Source organism: Leucoraja erinacea, chromosome 29 (assembly GCF_028641065.1).
Source record: "Leucoraja erinacea ecotype New England chromosome 29, Leri_hhj_1, whole genome shotgun sequence".
Lineage (NCBI taxonomy): Eukaryota > Metazoa > Chordata > Chondrichthyes > Rajiformes > Rajidae > Leucoraja > Leucoraja erinaceus.
The window spans coordinates 21,270,049-21,290,042 of record NC_073405.1 but is presented as its reverse complement, the minus strand read 5'-3'; the positions used below and the strand labels follow the sequence as shown (position 1 = coordinate 21,290,042).

The following is a 19,994-nucleotide window of genomic DNA, read 5'->3' as shown; positions in this document are numbered from 1 at the left end:
GTACTGCTGTTTCATTCGACACATAATGTTATACAAAAGCAAAAAACTGCAGATCCTGGAATCCTAAAATTGCTGGAAATACTCAAGTTACACAGCATCTCAGGAAACAGAAAAACTGATAACCCTTCAGAGCAATGACTTTTCATTAATGCCTGGTCTGTAGAAAGGTCAATCTGAAATGCTAACTGTTTTATTAATCAGAAGTTGGTGAAATGCTTATTAGAGTGCTTTAGGATTCTCCCAAATAAGAATGTTGTTACATTACCCTTCAAAATGCAAAATCTTTACTTTTTTAATACATTAAAAATTAAGTAGAACATGTCTTACAATGTCACCCCTGCAGACCAAATGTCCACCTTGAACCCTGAAAATGTATCTAGTCCATTTGCAATTTCTGGAGGCTGGAATGCTGGTGATCCTTGACTCGTTCTACACGTGTCATCCTCTGCAAAAGGGTGTAGTGCCTGAAATAATGAGAATTGAAAACAGGAGTTATTCTTTCAGGATAATATATGGACAAAGAAAATTATATTTGAACTAGTGATTTTCAACTTTAACCATAAACTTTACATCCTGCAACTTGCCGATTTGCTGTTAATTTCAATTTATGATGCAAACCTCATGTTTGCTCTGATTAAACATCACCCGTTTCTGCAGATGATTTAAATGTTGCTGCATACTTTGACAGCCTTCCTTACCGTCTACAAAAAATGGCTTGATTGAGGCCATAAGCTAGTAAATTTATTTTAGCAGGGTCAGGAACTTTAAAGGACTACAAACAATGCTGGAGTAAGAACAGAAACAATACCCTGCTTTTGAAGAGATAAGTAAGGTTTCTTCCTCTTCCATAGCTGGGAGATATTGCCTGTGGACATGGTTACAGACACAGTATGATCACACCATCTCTCACTTCTTCATTGTCTTTGTGCTATCAGCCTGGGCGGAAATCCCGGGGGTGGACACATTTCCCCCCCCCCCCCCCCCTAGATTCACGGGGAAAAAAAGAAAAAAATGTGCAACAGAATGAACGATGGGAAATTTGTGAAGATTGGTGAAGGTGTTTTGAAAGGGAGTGACACAGAAAGAATATGAGAGTATAGTTCAGTTCTCAGGATTTACCTGCAATGGCGTTGAAGCAGGAATGGACACAATTAGTTCAGACAATAGAGTTAAGAAAATAAATGATAAACCTGGGAAAAATGCAAGATCAGATTTATGCCAGGCTAGTAGGAGTAGGGAGGGGGAAGGAATTGGTCAAGGTAGGATTTGATTTGACCTGACAGAATAATGGGATGTAACAGAACCGATCACTGTAGCTGAACACTTTGTCAGAAGGAAGATCATGAACTCGGAGGACATTGAAGGGACAGTAAATTAAATAAATGAATTCCTAAACTGTACCAAGTTAGTATTGACATGCTGGGCTCCAGTGAGCTCGCTGGAGCTCAGCATGCCAATGCTAACCTGACACCACACATTAGTCCAAGCCTCCCCGAGCTCCAGACAATTTTGGCAGCAGCAACCCAAGCTGCCACATCTGTGGAGCAAGCAAAAACTGAATGGCATTGCTTTAATCTAGGATCCTGCATGGAATGAACTATTCCCTAGTAAAATATTCCAGTAAACTCCATACTGTGGTAATTCTGCCTTATAATCAAAGGAGTTCTCTAGCATGATTATACACGAGCTTCAATATGAAACAACACAACAACAAATGTGGATCTCTTCCAAGTCATTAAATGAGCATTAATGCCTTGTGTATAAAGTTCCCAAAAATTCATCTTCCCTCAGCTTATTTGAACTGCTTTAGTATTTTGAGATTGATTCTCAACATAATTCCTGGAACAGGCTTTGATGATGGAAAAAGGGAGCTGTGATGATAAAATTGGTCTTGCACAGAATTCAAGGACTTGCAACAAAAATAAAAGCAGCTCGTAATATTGGAGCAGGCAGAAAAACATCTTCAAGCACTGGGCGAGAAGGCAATGCCACTGAACTGGTAAAGTCTGCATCCCTGCTGAGAACACTTTCATATATTTCTAACACAATTATTTCACTGAGATCCTTCTGCAAAATCATACAAGATGCTCAGATCCATATTGAGATTGTTTCCATGCCTCTTAATTGGAGACAAGAGCTCCAGCTAATGATGGCATGTAGAAAAGCAACATTTGAATGTGGCGAGTGAAAATTTCTGTGATCTAAACGATGGTTCTTTCCTCACTGCTGAAATATTGGAGTCAATCTCTAAATGTGCATAAGTAATTTCAGCTCTTTCAATGAAGAGGATGGATAATGCACTTCACAATATAACAGTCCACCACTAACCTGCCCTTTGTACAATGAGGTAGACCAATTGGCAGACCAATTTCCCTCCGGGGATGAGTAAAGTTCTATCTTATCATATGTGACTAGACTTTAGAAAACATGGAGTACTCCTGCATTTTAGGAGCCACCATCTAACCAAGGTGGACAGCATGATGAAATTCACCATCACATTCAGTGGACCAGAACTGTCTTTTCTCTCAGCATTTAGCCATCTGAGGGAAAGGGCAGTTTGAAGTGCCAAACTTTAAACACTGCACAAGCCCCATGGTTTGCCCAGGTGAACAGACAGCACAGAGGCTCTAACCACACTGGGTCTGTTCTTGGGAAGGCCATTTTGTTCTCTTCTCTGACACCAATCTCCCAAAACAGATGAGTATCTGTTTCGGGAGATTGGTGTCAGAGAAGAGAACAACTTCCAACTTCCATCGTGGCAAGAGATTATCAGGTGGACCAGGAGAAAGATTTTAAGGATGCTCCCAAAATGTTCATGAAAATATCACATCGACTCCTGGCAATCCTTGGCATTATACAATTTTAGGTGGAGATGCAGTGTTCAGGATGGCACCAAGAATCTTGTCCATGCAACTAGAGGGGGGTCTGGTGTAAATGTGTAGCTTGAGATAGCATGCAAGAAACATGCCATCTCAAACTACCTAGTTATCCAGCCCCTCAGACCCACATGAAAGAATTGGCAGATACCACACAAACTTCATGGTCACATTTTAACCCACTAGTTGGAGTGGAAGCAAGTCAACTTCAATCTCGAGGGACAGCATAAGAAAATGCAACTTGCTGAAAGTGATACGTTGAATTCATGGAGCGAGATCTTTGCTAATCTAAAAGACACACAACACCCCGGCCATGCGCATAATACCACTGGGAATGTGGTACAGGAGCCCGAGAACAGTTATCTCCAGGTTCAATAACAATTTCCATGGATTAAACCACCCTGCACAACTCTGATCACAACCTACCTCTGCACCGGACCACGATAGGTGGCTGCTACACATACTTTGGTTTTTGCATTATCATGGTTTAGTTTTCTAAGAATAACCAATCATTTATTGCATATTTATCTTTGTCGTTGTTGCATCCTATGTGCATGTAAAGTTACTGCAAATAAGAACTATTATTCCAGTTCATATACAGTGGTTAAGACAAATAAGCACTCTTGATTATCCAAATTCTTAAAAGGGGAATGTTTCCTAGATCCACAAGATTTAAGTGTGCAGAAAATCAGGGAAGATTGCAAATGTCTTAAAGACCCTTCCAAGGGTCCAAAAAACATCAAGTGTCAAGCGTGCACGTATTGTGAGTGTCCTCCTTACTCTAAAGCTGTAGCATCTGGGTTAATAACCATAACACTATAAAATGGTAGCAAAACTACTTTCTTGAAAAGAATCCGTACAAGCACAACCAAAGGGCTTCTTGCTGTGCTGTTATTCTATGATTCTGGACAGCTTTGTTGCCATAAAGGACGCATCTTCACCTCCACACATTCACCATGTTTCCTAGATTTAGAATAAATTGCAACTTCAAATATCTTTAATGTCTTTGGGCAGTATCTAATCTCATGTTTTGACAGTCCCTACAAAGACAAAGCTAAATACAGCCAGTCGGAAGAAGGGTCTTGAACCAAAACATCAGCTATCCATGATCTCTAGGGATGCTGCCTCACCCAGTTATTCCAGCATTTAGTGTCCTTCTTAAGAGGACAATCTTACTCGACTTAGAGTGATCACCTGCAACCTGCTGAGTTACCTCCAGCAGTTTGCGTCCTTTTTTGAAATACGCAAGCCTTATGTTTACAATTAGCATCTTTTCACGCTAATGTTTGAAAATATTGAAGATTTAAAAAAATTGGTTGTAAAGAGCTATCATTAAATGTATACAATAACTGAGAAGTACTCATGTTTTAAAAAGTAATGATTGATACCAGCGTGCATTTATTCAAAGTTAAATGAACGATGTGTGTATATATATATATATGTGTGTGTATATATATATATATATATATATATATATATATATATATATATATATATATATATATATTTATATATATATATATATATATATATATATATATATAGTACTATATGATATGAGAAAGGATACATACTTCAGCTACTCCTAGGTCTGAGATTTTCAAAGTGCCATCTGTCGTTAGTAGAAGGTTCCCTGGTTTAATATCTTTGTGGACTATCCCTTGACTGTGCAAATATTCTAGACCATCAATTAGCTGGCAGAAGTACCTGTGAAAATTATTACAAAAGAAACATGTTACAAAGGGATAGCTAATTAAATCAAGCAGAACTAATGAAGAATGTTTTGGCATTTACAACTTAAATATGAATGACAAAAAACACTTACTAATACAAAAATATATTTATACAATGGCTGAATAATTATACGAGATAATAAGAGATAATAGTTGGACCCTTTATTTCTGCTTACTATATCCATTGACAACTTGGGACTAAATTAGTTTCATGACAGCAAAGTATAATAGATAAGCAAATTCTAGGCAAGCAAATTCAAACATCAATTATTACCATTTCTAACATCTAACACCCTTTGTGATTTTTTTTTTTAAAAACATTGCACAACCTCATTTACAAATTACCAAGGTTTATTTAATTAATGAACCGTTGAGAATATTTTTTTATTCCCAGATAATATCAAATGAAGTATCAGGAACAGATGTCCTCGAACAATAGTAATGACAGAACAGACTCAAATCTTGACCTTGAGAATGGTCTGCGGATTTAAATATTTATTGCTGGTCAGGGATAAAATGAATTGCAGATTTAATCCCCCCCATGCAAGACGGCACTCGATATTATCAAGCAGCAGCAGAACTCAAAACCTGGAAACAACTACATTATGAGTTAATTAAACTTTGCAAATCTGCACTCAGGCACTAAGTTTTAAAATAAAAGGTTTTAAAGTTCAAAGTTTACAAGCTTAAAAAAAAAAAAATGGGCAGCCAAGAAAACTAATAATTTGAAAGTCTCACAAATGCTTTCCAACTAATGCCTCTATTTCAGCGGCGATAGTGAACACCAAATATTTAAAAAATGAGATGTTTATGTTAATAACTTCAATTTGGAATTATTATCAATTTTGATATGGTTATGAATATAGAAGTTTTAAAATAGCAACAAAAATGAATCGTGAAAAGTATATTTTTCTGTGAAGTCAATTGTTTTCAGTGGCTTCACTTTCTAAATATAACAGAGATATGACTAACAGAGGGCTACGAATAACAATATCATTTTTGGGCACTAAAAATTTTGAATGTCATTTCCAAAAACGATATGTCAAATTTGTATATTCAGAAGTCATTCATAGTATGGGATTAAAGTTACCTACCCATGAGCTTGAAAAACTGGAAATTTCTTATCGCTGACACTGTCCAACATTTCTTGCATTCCACACACGCAGTATTCCATTACCATATACGTTAGTCAAGTCAAGGAGAGATCGGCACAAACTTAATGAACATACCAACAACATGTAGCTTCAATATTGAAATGCTAATAGTTATAAATGCATAGAATATACATTAGTCAATAAATTAATGTTTTTTTTAATTTATAAGCACATGTGCAAGAAATAATTATTTTGGCGTGCGCTGTATTTATATCTTGTTCCTTAAAGCTTATCCTTAATATTTAACTATTAGTTTAAATCCTTGGAAGGTGAAAGTGAACAAAATTGACCTTTAAAGGATAACTTTATTGAAAGAACACTTCATATGAAATATATTAAATAAAGTGAAATATAACAATATAGCAATAAGAGACTTCGCAAATCCATTTCAAACTTACCCAAAGCCAATCTTAATATCACACTTAAATTTAAAAAAAATAAAAAAATGTGAATTACTAAGTGGGCAGTCACAAATGTTCAAAATACAAGAGTTGTGCATCTTGAAGAGGAAATATTTTCCTTCATAGCACGTTGGAAGATCACTTTCTGCTTGAACATAGATTCTGGTCCTATCCAAACCCAGGAAAACATGCAACTACACATCAGATTAGATTTTGTCAGGAAGAGACAACATTGAAAAGAAAAGTTGTTCCAAGATGTGTGGTTCATTTGCATCCTACTCCCTAAACGGTTTCAACTTGTGCAAAGCATCTTCTGTAGATTATCCATGTCTTCCGGTAACTGGGACAGACGTACTGCTTAGTTTATCATGATGAAAAATATAATTAACAATACACTAGGATTCAAAAAAATACTAATTATAACAGTGTTTAAGAGGGAACTGCAGACTAGAATCGAAGGTTACACAAAAAAGCTGGAGAAACTCATGCAGCATCTATGGAAAATAAAGGCAACGTTTGGGCCGCACTGATGGGTGGGGACAAGAAGGGAAAAAAGGAGTAGCCAGAAGGCTGGGGGATGGGAGGAGACAGCAGGGGGCTGAGGAAGGGGAGGAGACAGCAGCCTTCTGGCTACTCCTCCTTTTTCCCTTTTTGTCCCCAAAGCGCCCCCGATGTTCTGAGAAAGGGTTTCGGCCCGAAACGTTGCCTATTTCCTTCGCTCCATATGACAATGCACCCGCTGAGTTTCTCCAGCTTTTTTGTGTAACCCAGACAGGTTTGTAACTATTCTACCATATGCAAAATAAAGATTGGGGCACATGTACAGAACAAATGGAAAAATAAAAACATAAAATTATTTCTAACATGCCATTTTCAAAAGCTGTTCTGAGGGAATGACACTGGAATTAGACAATAAGAGTTTCTCGGGCCAGAGATATTGTCACCAGTTCTACAATGCTGCATTAACTTAACTGCACTATATTTCAAAATGCCTAATTGTTCTAGAGATTTTACAACACGAGTAAAATATCCAAACAGTTAAAATTAAAATCAAACTACAAATATATTCAAAGCATAATCTGCAAAGAGTGCAAAAAGACACCCTGGTGAGAGATATTAACCTCGGGTTTCTCTCCACAAGCGTAGTCACATGAGATTGCTGCTTATTTTACAATGAAGCTACCAACACTTGCCATCTTTGCTACCATTGCAACTTTATATTACTAGCTTTATTTAAAACTGGCTTTTTAGTGTATTTTAAACATTTAAATGAGAATTCCCAGCTGGTAATGATTCCAAATGAAACATTGCCAAAATCTACTCTATCCATACCCGATCAATAATGAAAATCTTAAGACACATACAAAGGAACTATGTATACTTTATTATAATTGCAGTTAAAAATGCTCATGTTAAAAATTTAAATGTTAGGTATCACAGCAGGTTACAAAAAACGATATGGAATGTCACACAAAGAAATGTAAATGTAAATGTGATGTTTCCAATGAAACAGACACCAATAAAATAACATTCATTAACTGAGATTGTTCGTTCTTTTCAACAAGGCCAGAAAAACAGCATTCATTGATTTCTAATATATTTAAAATCTGATGATCATTGCTTTTGCTACAGAACACAATTCATGCCCGTCCACAGGTTGACCGTAAATGTGGGCAGTTTTGCACAGCACTTGGCAATTGGCTACAGTAATCTAGAAAGTTCGGGGATCAGGAGCGCAACATATAAAGTGCCAAATTGCTGGCACAAATCTACAGAATTGTTCACTATACATTTCCCCATTATATATTCCCAAATATGAGAGTGCAGTGATAAAATAGGATCCGGGAGGAATTCCATACCATTTCTGCTGGGAATCTGCTTACTGATCTTACACAAGATCTTTACACTGCTGATTTGAATAGAAATGGAGTTGCTTTGCAGAGGAAAGACAAAAATTAGGAAAGCAATGCAGTTTTTAAAAATAAAAACCTTTTCAAATTTTTTTTTTTTTTTTTTAAAGCAAAATTGTGCAATTAGTGATCAAAACACATGTGTATTTATACTCAGTATATTTTTCAATTAATCTTTAGAAATGAAACGATTTTTTTTTTTTTAAAGTTTTGAAATGTTAACAACAACATCTAGTGATCAATTGAATGTAATGGAACATATTTACAAAACAAACCTTTAAAAAAAAAACCCTTGTTAGTTGTTGAAGGTATCATGATATTTGTCATTTTGATACACGAGAAATTAGTGGACATTTTTGGTTAATTAAGCCAAATATCATTCTACCTCCAAGTATAAGAGGCAATAGTTGTATGGTTTCCAAAATCATTTTATACATTGGATCCCATTACTTGATCGAATCTGCTCTGAAGAATCAACGATCTCTCAGATGATATGGTAACTTTTAATTTAATGTACAACCTGCTGCATGTTTATACTGCTATTGTAAGAAATTGTACTGCTGTTGTAAGAATTTCATTGTTCCGTTTCAGGACATATGGCAATAAAACACTTTTGATTTTAACTGTACATCAAAGAATTTAGTGCCAAACTTTCAGCCGTAGAAAAAGGATATATCTTTTGTTTTTCATCATTATATAGCACATCTACCAACTGGATTACATTTTTGTGTCGTAGTCTCCTGAGCAACTGGATTTCCCTGAAAATAAAAAGATAAAAAGTTTAAAAGAAAGGTTTACGTGGCCTTCCACATTAAAGCAGTATCAATATATTCCTGGCCTTTCATGTTAAAGCAGTATCAATATATTCACCTAGTGTCAGTGGCAAGTAGAGGCAGTTTGAAGTCAATCCAACTTTGTACTTACCTGGTGTGGATGACCGGATATCAAAGTACATTTACAAATGTTATGGGTGGGAAAGGTGTAGACATGGATAGGAAAAGTTTAGAAGGATATGGGCCAAAGGCAGGTAGATGGGGGTTCTTGGCCAGCGTGAGCAAGTTGAACCAAAGGGCCCCTTTCCATGCAGTGTTGCTCTATGACTAAAAACAGAGACCCTTGAGCACATTCTGGGACTTCCAAGTTCATGTGGAAATGTCAATGTTGCTCACAGTTACGTAGAAAACTGACATTATTTAAGCAGTTGCTGACATGCTGCCACAAAATCAATGTTTCAATGTTTTTGTTTTGTTTTGAGACAATGAAACTTTTTTTTCCAAAGCTCCTTTAAGGTCCAATACATTTTGCTCAGAAAAATTAGGCTGATTTAATGGCTTTTGCAATCACATTTCAAGTCCTCCAATTTGAAGTGTGGCTACTGTTGCAATATACTCAAACCGAAGTTCCCACGTACAGCATAAGGAAGCTCAATGAGCAGTTGATTTTTTTATGGCAGCATTGGCTAAAAAAAAAACTGACTTGCATAAATGATGGGGTTTTTTCCTCTAAATGGCCATTATTTGGAATTCATAATAACTTATATGATGCCAGTGCGGTGTAGATCGTAAATGTAACAAAATCAACTGGCCTTTCGTTACCACAAAAAGATAAAACTATTAAAAAAGCAAAAAGCAGGGAAGTGGGGTGCAACAGGAAGGCAGGAGGAAATAGCAAATGACAACACCCATGATTCAGTAGAAGGTAGAAATAAATCAAATAACTAAAAAGGATAATGAAAAAACTAAAACAGTAGGGCCCCAAGGAAGAAACAAATGGGACAAGAGGTGATGTAAATACTGTAGTAGTAGCAAAACCATGGACTGAACTTAAAAAAAAAAAATAATTGCATCCCGATGTTTGCACTGCATGCAAGTAGATGATTAGTGGCTTTAGGAGTTCCATTTGAGCACAATAGAATATGAAGGCAGAAAATTAATGTCATAGACAACCAATGCTGAGTTATGTTCTTCACAGTAGTCAATGTTTTTTGGTTTTGTCATTGCAGAGGAAACAGCAAATAGTGTGCCAATTGAAAACAGCACAAATCACCATTCCAGCTGGAAAGGTTTGGGATCCGGACAATGATAAGGAAGATTAGGGATGTGAAGGAAGATTGCAGAGTAGGAAGGTGTCTGAGAGCAAAGGCTTTATCCAGATTGGGATGTTGATTTGACAGTTAAATATTTTTTTCGCATTTTCACCATGATAGGGAATTATGATGCAAAGTTCAGAAGTAATTCAAGAAAAAAAAATAAAAAAATACTATTTCATTTTAAAGAGAGCAAAAATAACCTAATTTCCAAATTCTGTACCCAAATATTTGAACTTTTATTGCCTTAAATGACCATCCATTGAGTGCAGGGGAAAAGTAGGGAATAGATGGGCTAAAATTTAAATAAAACATGTATTAAATGCCTATTTCCTTCGCAATGGACATGTTTTTGATTTTAAAACGTTTTCCCACATTTTCTTAACAAATGTAACAATCCAAAATATGTTTTAGTGTTTCCTTTCTGGAACTACATTCCATTTGAAAGCCAATTATGCACATTTAAGCTTAAACTAAGCTATATATAAAGTCCAGTTAAAAAAAATATCAACAATTCCTTTTCCATACCACAAGAGAGCAGTAACAGAATGTCTTATTCCACGAGAATGTTAAACTAGTCATGGAGTTTACAATGGATGCAAAACAACATGGTATCAGTTACTTAATGTTTAAGAAGGAACTGCAGATGCTGGAAAATCGAAGGTACACAAAAAAGCTGGAGAAACTCAGCGGGTGCAGCAGCATCTATGGAGCAAAGGAAATAGGCAACGTTTCGGGGCGAAACCCTTCTTCAGACTGATCGGGGGGCGGGGGGGGGGGGGGGGGGGGGGGGGGCGGGGACAAGAAAGGAAAAAGGGGGAGGAGCCCGAAGGCTGGGGGATGGGAGGAGACAGCAGGGGGACTGAGGAAGGGGAGGAGACAGCAAGGACTAACAAAATTGGGAGAATTAAATGTTCATGCCCCCAGGATGCAGACTCCCCAAACGGAATACATAGAAACATAGAAATTAGGTGCAGGAGTAGGCCATTCGGCCCTTCGAGCCTGCACCGCCATTCAATATGATCATGGCTGATCATCCAACTCAGTATCCCGTACCTGCCTTCTCTCCATACCCCCTGATTCCCTTAGCCACAAGGGCCACATCTAACTCCCTCTTAAATATAGCACAAATAATACGAGGTGCTGTTCCTCCAATTTCCGGTGCTGCTCGCTGTGGCCATGGAGGAGACCCAGGACAGAGAGGTCGGAGACGGAGTGGAAGGGGGAGTTGAAGTGCTGAGTCACCGGGAGGTCAGCTTGGTTATTGCGGACCGAGCGGAGGTGTTCGGCGAAACGATCGCCCAACCTGCGCTTGGTCTCACCGATATAGATCTGCTGACATCTAGAGCAGCGGATGCAATAGATAAGGTTGGAGGAGATGCAGGTAAACCTCTGTCGCACCTGGAACGATTGCTTGGGTCCTTGAACGGAGTCGAGGGGGGAGGTAAAGGGACAAGTGTTGCATCTCTTGCGGTTGCAAGGGAAAGTGCCCGGGGAGGGGGTGGTACGAGAGGGAAGGAAGAATTGACAAGGGAGTTATGGAGGGAGCGGTCTTTGCGGAAGGCAGATATGGGGGGAGATGGGAAGATGTGGCGAGTGGTGGGGTCACGTTGGAGGTGGCAAAACTGACAGAGGATTACTTTTTGTATGTGACGGCTGGTGGGGTGAAAGGTGAGGACTAGGGGGACTCTGCCCTTGTTGCGAATGGGGGGGATGGGGAGAGAGAGCAGTGTTGCGGGGTATGGAAGAGACCCTGGTGCGAGCCTCATCTATGGTGGAGGAGGAGAGTCTGCCCTCTCCTCTCCCCTGGCGGCCCAGCGAATTTGTGCAGCCCAGGCCATGCTGACCTGGGCCAGACTCCCCACACGTTGTGAAAGGAGCTCTCCTCCCCCCTCCCCCCCAAAGTGGCACTGTCCTTTTACAGCCGTTTCCCATCAGCTGCCAGCAATGAGGGATAGGCTTGGCTATCCCTCAGTACAGCAACATCGTTCTTGGTTATTGCTGTACTGATGGATAGCCAAGTCTATCTTTCTTGGCTAACATCCTAATCTTAGGCCTCCAAGACGCGGGTAAATTTTCGTGCCTTATTTTTGGGTAAAAAAAATAAATAAATAAATAAGCGTTCATTGCCGGGAAATATGGCATTTAACAATTTCATGCATTATATCGCGTTCCATGTACTGCAATGCATTGGCTTTAAACGCTACATATTTTTTCAAGGGGGATTATAAACAGAATCGGTGATATTTACTCTTATTCTTATTAGCCACTGTATTGAGTCTTGATGAGTAAAATTTCTGCAAAGATGTTGGCTAATTTTATTTGAATTGCTTTACTGCCCTTTCCAACTAATTTAGGCAAACCAAACAGTCCAAGTTGAAGTGGTCGCTGCCAATGGTTTGTTTTTTTTGTTCAATCAAACCCATTTTGGAGAATTTAATACAAAAACCAAAGACACAACTCAAGATTCTAAATCCAAAAACTTTCCTTAAAATAAGCGGTTCCATTTGTTTATTTATGACTTTGTGAAGCCCACCTCCCATTATGCTTATGTTGAAACTAAGTCACTGGAATGCATAACAGATGAGAAAGTTGCCAACTCTAATGGATACATACCAAATTCCATGAATTGTGCCGTTTACTACATACACTTGCAGCTATCAACAATCACAAATCGGAATCCTACTGAACATTCATATCTTCCACAACCCACCCAAAGCACCAGTCATTAAACCTTCATCTTGCATATATTGCCAGCAATTGCACCACAACAACATCAGCCAAATACCATGACACTCTCAAAAACATTTCCCGTTCTCTTTCGCGGAAAAACAATGCACTCTGGCAGTTCGCCAGCATGATCAAAATTTGAGATATCATCTCTATCCCAGAGGGAAGCAGTTTTGTGAAACTGAAGACCCCATTATGGAGACAATTGCGCTGAAACTATGGAAAGTGACAGTATCCACATCCTAATACAAAACAAAAAGGTCACCAACAAAAAAAAAAATCAGATCAGGGCAGCATCAGAAACTGGGTAGACACAAAATGCTGGAGTAACTCAGCGGGACTGACAGCATTTCTGGAGAGAAGGAACAGTGATGTTTCGGATAAAGACCCTTCTTCAGAACTGGGTAGTCCGGGGCGGAAACAAAAATGCAGGGAGAGTTGAGTAGGGTGGTGGCGTGACTTGGGAGGAGGAAGATGAATGGATAAATGACTAAAGAATATGATACTGTGATTGCAGAATAGTTATCCAAAATTGCTGAAGGAATGAAGAGGGTTGCTGGACATCTGGCGTTTTAGGTATGTCAAGTCTGAATTGCTCCAATGAGCCTGTTTAGAAGAGGATGAATAGGATCCAGGACCAATCATGCCCAAACATTGCAGCACAGAGGTTTTGGGCCACTCCATCCATTCAATGATAATTCAACAATCTTCAGCTTCAGCCTTCAGCTTCCATCACACCATGAATAAACACTACAGAGGTGCCAAAGTGGAAGCTCAGATTTCTGTATTGCAAGATCAGAGTGCTCCCTTGAATGTTGCAAAAGGCTTGAAGGATGGGCAGCAGTCCAACATTCTGCCCTCAAGAGCTTTCCACTGGTAATAAATCTTCTAACTTTAGTATAAAGGTCAGGCATATTATGGGGAGTAAGCAAACAAGGAATGTCACAACTTCAAGCTATACAAAGCAGAAGATGAACATAATGTATTAAGGCGACACTTCAGCTCCAGAGGAACTCGGCATTATTTGGAGGCTGGCCGCAAGGTTCACAGGGAACTGCTGACCAAGCGTGCCTTCATGAGGCCCCATCCTATTCCAGAAGCTGTACAGTAATAGCAGCAAAATACATGAGTGAACATAGAATACAGCATAGGAACAGGTCCTCGATGTCAAGTTAAATTAATCTCCTCTGCATGCACGTGATCCATATTCTTCAATTCCCTGCACATTCACATGCCTATTCAAAAGCCCTTTAAACGCCATTATTGCATCGTCCTCTATCGCGCCACACCTGGCAGTGCAATCCACGCACACACCACTCTCGATATTTAAAAAAAATGTGCTGCATATTTCCTTTAAACGCCACCTCTCTTAGCCATGTCCTCTAATCCTTGACATTTCCATCTTGGGAGAACCTACTCTATGCCAAAACGACATCATAGCATCAATGCCATTATTGATAAAATGCCCCTCATAATTTTATATACTGCTATCAGGTCTCCTTCAGCCTTCAACGTTCCAAAATAAGTTTGTCCAACCTACCATTCTAGTAAACATCTTCTGCAGCCTCTCCAACGCCTCCACATCCCTCCCAAAATGGGACAACCAGAACTGCACACAATACTCAAACTGAGGCGTAAACCAAAGTTTTATGAAGCTGCAACATGACTTCCAGATTATTACAAGGCAAACATACCATATGCCTTCATTAACACTCTGTCTACTCGTCTTGACATTTTCAGGGAGCTATGAACGTGGATCCCAGGATCCCTCAATACTTTTAATACATTAACTATATATCTGCCACTTACATATGTTCTCCCAAAGTGCAACACTCCACAGTTGTTTGGATTAATGTCTATCAGATCGATCATCCTGCAGTTCCATTGCAGGCTTCCTCATTTCGGCCATTCGGCTCGAAGGGCCTACCCCTGCACCTATTTTCTATGTTTCTATGTCTGCAATTCCACCAATTTTGATGCCGTTTGAAAACTCACTAACATTTATGTTCAATTTACATCCAAGTCGTGTATATCACAAAAACAGTAAAAATGGCATTTGAGCATAGCTCCCCACAGTACATCCTCATTTCTCCACAATCCTATATCTTCTACGAGTAAGCCAGTTCAGAATTCATCTGAGCAAGTCACCAGGGATCCTGTGAATCTTAATCTTCTGGATCAGCCCAACACGAGGGACTTTATTAAATGCCTTGCTAAAGTCCATGTAAACAATATCCACTGCCCTAACCTCATTGATCACCGTTGTCACCTCTTGAAAGAACTCAAATTCGTAATACATAATCTGCCACAGACAAAGCCATGCTGACTCTCCCGAATTAATCCATTCCCTTCCAAGTGCAAGTAAATTCTATCCTGAAAAATCCTCTCCAATAGCTTCCCAACTTCTGAATGCATCAAGAAGTTGTAAAAATACACGGTTGATATTTTGTTTTGCGAATTCTATAAAGAGTAAATTTCCATGAACTCCAACAGCCTAAAGCAGGGTCCTCCTATAAAGTATAACCTTAATATTGTAACTCAACCATCACCAACAACTGGAAATTGAGTTGAAATAGCTTGTAGGGATTCCCAATAGCTTTTTTTAAAACATACTAAAATGCACTTGCAACATTAAGCAGAAGCTCTCGATTTATTCAATTTTTAGGCCACATGAGGACAGCACAGTGGGTAGAGTTGCTTTCTTACAGCGCCAGAGACCTGGATTCAATACTGACTATAGATGCTGCCTGTTTGGAGTTTGTACATTCTCCCTGTGACCGCATGGGTTTTCTCCAGGTGCTCAGATTTCCTCCCATATTCCAAAGATGTGCAAATTTGTAGGTTAAGTGATATAGTGTGCAGGATGCAATACTGGGACATATGTAACCAGTGTACAAGTGATTGTTCGTCAGCGCAGACTCTGTGGCCAAATGAGCCGTTTCCATGCTGTTTCAAGCAGCACACTTCTAGCCTATTGCAAGTGTCCTGTTTTCTTCTGTATCAAGCCAAACTCAACCTTCCGTTAATGGAGAGATCCTCTTATGGCCCCAGCCCATTTTTGAGAAGCCAAGGTCAAGTGATAAGCGAAATGGATATCCCTGCAAATGATCATCTGCATGTTGTGACAAGCATCATTACATTGCAATATACAGTCTATATGAAATGCTAGCTGAAAGACATTATGTTTTATAATGTTAAAAAATGTGTATTGGACCAATGTTCACTCTCTATCACATTCAAAGTAGAAAATCATTCTATTAGCACAAAATCAATGTAGACATCAGACATTGATTCAGTTTTATACAACTGTTAGTTTGCTTCAGTAAATTTACGTAATAATGGCTGGAAAAGTTTACAAACTGCAAAAAGGTAGCAGTGTATATAAATAAGCAGTTGCAAAGAAAGCGAAAAACATTAATGACTTCACAATTCTTTATTCAAGTTTTATTGTAGGTGTAGAAAAGGTCACACACCACCCTCCAGGTAAATAATGCAAGGGTCATTCTTTAATACTGTATTTTATACTTGGTATTTCCATTATTACCACCAGTGAATTGGTGAATGCTGCATGTGTTTTATTATTAGATACTTGAAGGCGAATAAAGCTGCCAAAAATTATAAAATGGAAGCAAAGAATAAAGATGAAATAAAGATTAAGCAAAATTTAAACTAAAAACCAGTCTGTAAAACTTAACATGGAGAGCTAAAGAAATGCATAGAGTCTTTCAAAAAACTATACCCTACTACATAAATGTCAGTTTTTACATAACTGAACTTTGTTCTAGGTCCAGTATCTAAAACTATTGTTTGCAGTGAGCATTTATCTTGGCATTAGGAATTCAAATCTTCCCAATAGGAGGAGTGGTTAAGGACAGAAAATGAGAAGAAAAAAGCAGCCGCAAGTTTCTTGGTTAATATTTTGTCTGTGGTTTGATAATATTATCTCAATATGCATATTCATTGGGTTTCTACTGCAACTCTACCTATTTGGTCATGACAATTTTCTTTACTGCTTGAAGCAAAACAATAAGTTCATTTGTCTACAGTAATAAAACACTTGGAACTATGCTTAAAACTTCAACAGCACAAGCGCCAAACCAACATTCCGAAACACATGGTTGTTGATAGCCAACGGATGGCTTTAATCCAACTTTGAAAATACACAGGCAAGAAATAATTTCTGAACACCAATAATGGATTTTATTGTAACTTTTACTGATAAAGTGTACCATAATAAAGCAAAACACATAAAAATTAGATGCACGTCAGAGACTGGGCCTCTCAAGCCTGTGCTTAATATAATCACGGGTGACTGTATTGGAACATCAACTCTGCGTTCCTGTCGATCTGTGGTAACCCTTTGCCTCTATCATGGATGTGCCTTGATCGGACATCAAAATACGCAAAGACTGCTTCCACCACCCATTTAGGAAGAAGTCCAAAAATTCATAACCTTCATTGAGTAAAACAGTTTTGCTTCATTTGTCTTATATGAATAAACCTATAATTTTTAAATTGGTGACCTACAGATTATTTGTCCCATAAGAGGAAACATTCTCCCTATATTCATAACAAAGTGGTTTCAGCAAGTGGTTGAACACAGAAAATGAAATATACCCACACAGAACAAGATTTTGAGAGGAAGTGCCAGGAGTTGTGCATGCAACTTCTGGCAAATCTTCCTACAAGTACCAGCAAGCTTTGAATTTCCACACATATTTAAATCGCAATCTTGCTCTCAGCATCTATCCTTGAAATAACATGATTTGTGGCTTGTCCAACTCAGTTTCTGGTCATTGGAGATCTATTAATCATCGATGCAGAGTTCTTAGTTATAGGAACACCATTAAATGAGAGAGGAAGGTGATCATATTCTTTGTCGGAGATGGTTGATGTGTAGTACTTGTGTATCACAAGAGCCAAATATCAACCCATTCTTGAATGTTCTCTAGGTCTTGCTACTTGCAGTCATAGATTGCTTTATTTTCCAAGTGGTTGCAAATACTATTGAACACTGTGCAAACATCATACCGATGGATGAAAAGTCATTGACAAAGCAACTAAAGATGAATGGCCCTAGGATACTATCCGAAGGAACATAGCCACACTGCACAACACAGTGACAAAAACTGTTAGAGCTGCTGTCACAGAGTCAAGACCTGGTTCGATCCTAACCTCAGGTGCTGCCTGTGTGGAGTTTGCACGTTCTTCCTGTTATGTGGGTTTCCTCCAGGCTCCAGTTTCCTCCCACACCCAAAGACGTGCAGGTTTGCAGGCTAATTGGCCTCTAAATTGCCATTAGAGTGTAGTGAATGGAATGTGAAAGTGGGATAACATAGAACTAGTGTGAATGGGTGGGCAAAATGGCCTGTTTCCAAGCAGTATCTCCAAACCAAACCACTACAAAGATGTGCTGGGACCAGACGATTAACACAAAAAAGTGCAAATAAACTACGAGGCTCGTCAATCTTCCCCAGCCTTTCAATATGACCATAGTTGATCACTACCCTCTACTTCCCTTCAACTTTATCAGGCAGATGCCAGTGTTATATCTTGGCTAAAGACAATGCCAGCATCTCTACTGTACTCTGAAAAATTGTCCATCTGAGCCTGCTGGCATTGGCCAGTTTCTTAGTATTAGGTAGAGTGAATCCAATTGACTGAAGACTAATTTCTGAGATGGTGGAGATTTCAGGAGGAAATATTCCGTGTCACTTTCAACTCAACATGGTTTGAAATATTTCACCACTGTCTTTGGCATTTATATGTTATCCTCTGCCACTGATGAGGATGTGGTTCTTCTTGGAACCTCCTCCTTGCACTTCTCCCATAATGTAAGTGGCACATAATCAAAGAAAAAAAACAGAAAATGCTCCAAAGGATGTTATGATTATTCAGAAGCAGACTCCATCAAATACACTGGATTGTACATACTACAAAAGAAAGGATGGGCCTCATAACTTAATGTGAGGAAGGAAATTTAACGTGCCCTAATGATCAAGGCCCATGTAATTTCTGAAGCTTGTGTACTTAGAATGAGCATTCTACTTCAAATAAGATCACTGCTGTGCAGTCAGTGATCATAACGATGAGCATGCCGCTTGCACCAAGCATTGTGTCTACACTTCTCATTGTGGGAATGCAATTATATTTAATCTGTCCCATTGCTCACAAAATGAATGTGCAGAACAATTTAATACATATTGCCCAATATCCCTAGAAACTGCAAGTCACCACGCTTAATATATTGTAGTCTTTTTTTGATACATATTACAACGTAAAGGAGAAATTGAATATTGTTCTCGAATTAGGCTTCCAGCTGGGCAACACCATTTCAAGAGGGAAGAGCAGACAGAAATAAATTAAAGAGCTGTCAAGAACCTTCCAAGTTTATTTGGCGCCTGGCATTTCAACAGAGCAAACGCACTTATAGTCACAAATCATGGAACTGCAAGAACATTCTAGTAAGTAAATGGTATACTAGGAGAAATGTCTAGTAAACCTAAATGAGTATTTAGTTTGGGAAGTTTCTGACCACTTCTATATTGCATTACTGTATCAAAAGTTGTTTTAACTGTATGTGGACAGGGTTGAAAATAAACAAATCTGCAAGTCAAAAGAGGCAAGGCTTCACTCATTCAAAAGTATTTGACAAATATTCAGAAAAAGTCATGGATTGTGTGTGACCAACATACTGGACAACGACAATTATGAAACGAGTAACTCTTTAAAAGTAAAATAAACCAGGATTTTGCCTATTAAATATCAATTTAAGTTTAGAAATGGCGTTTGAGTATCCACAATTTTAGAACTACTGGGCTATAAGGTCATATTTAGAATTATTCGCAGTTTACAATTCTCATATAGCCTGTCTCTGCAATCATTGATCCCAGGAGATCATTTAAATAACAGAAGCATCCAGAGGCCCTTCAAAAAGTTACATTTATTTGAGAACTATTGAAAATGAAAATGGAAAAGGTATTGATTTAAATATGATTATTTCTCAGGTTTTGCTTGTACTGTTATATTGTTTAAAGAAGTTTTTTGGATTTTGTAACATTACCATCCTTGCATGCTTCGAGTCAAGGTGATGGGTTTTCAATT

General features: G+C 38.4%; 1 protein-coding gene across 3 annotated transcripts in view; it reads right to left on the bottom strand.

Moving 5' to 3' along the window:
- Window positions 1–19,994, bottom strand: part of stk11 (serine/threonine kinase 11) — an 86,206-nt gene that overhangs the window by 50,711 nt on the left and 15,501 nt on the right. For all 3 annotated transcript variants that reach the window (XM_055658875.1, XM_055658877.1, XM_055658876.1), the window contains exons 2-5: window positions 8,749–8,832; window positions 5,704–5,793; window positions 4,451–4,583; window positions 328–464 (exon numbers count right to left, since the gene is read on the bottom strand). In XM_055658875.1, the coding sequence (XP_055514850.1) occupies window positions 328–464; window positions 4,451–4,583; window positions 5,704–5,793; window positions 8,749–8,832 (444 nt within the window). The remainder of the gene's footprint in view (window positions 1–327; window positions 465–4,450; window positions 4,584–5,703; window positions 5,794–8,748; window positions 8,833–19,994) is intronic.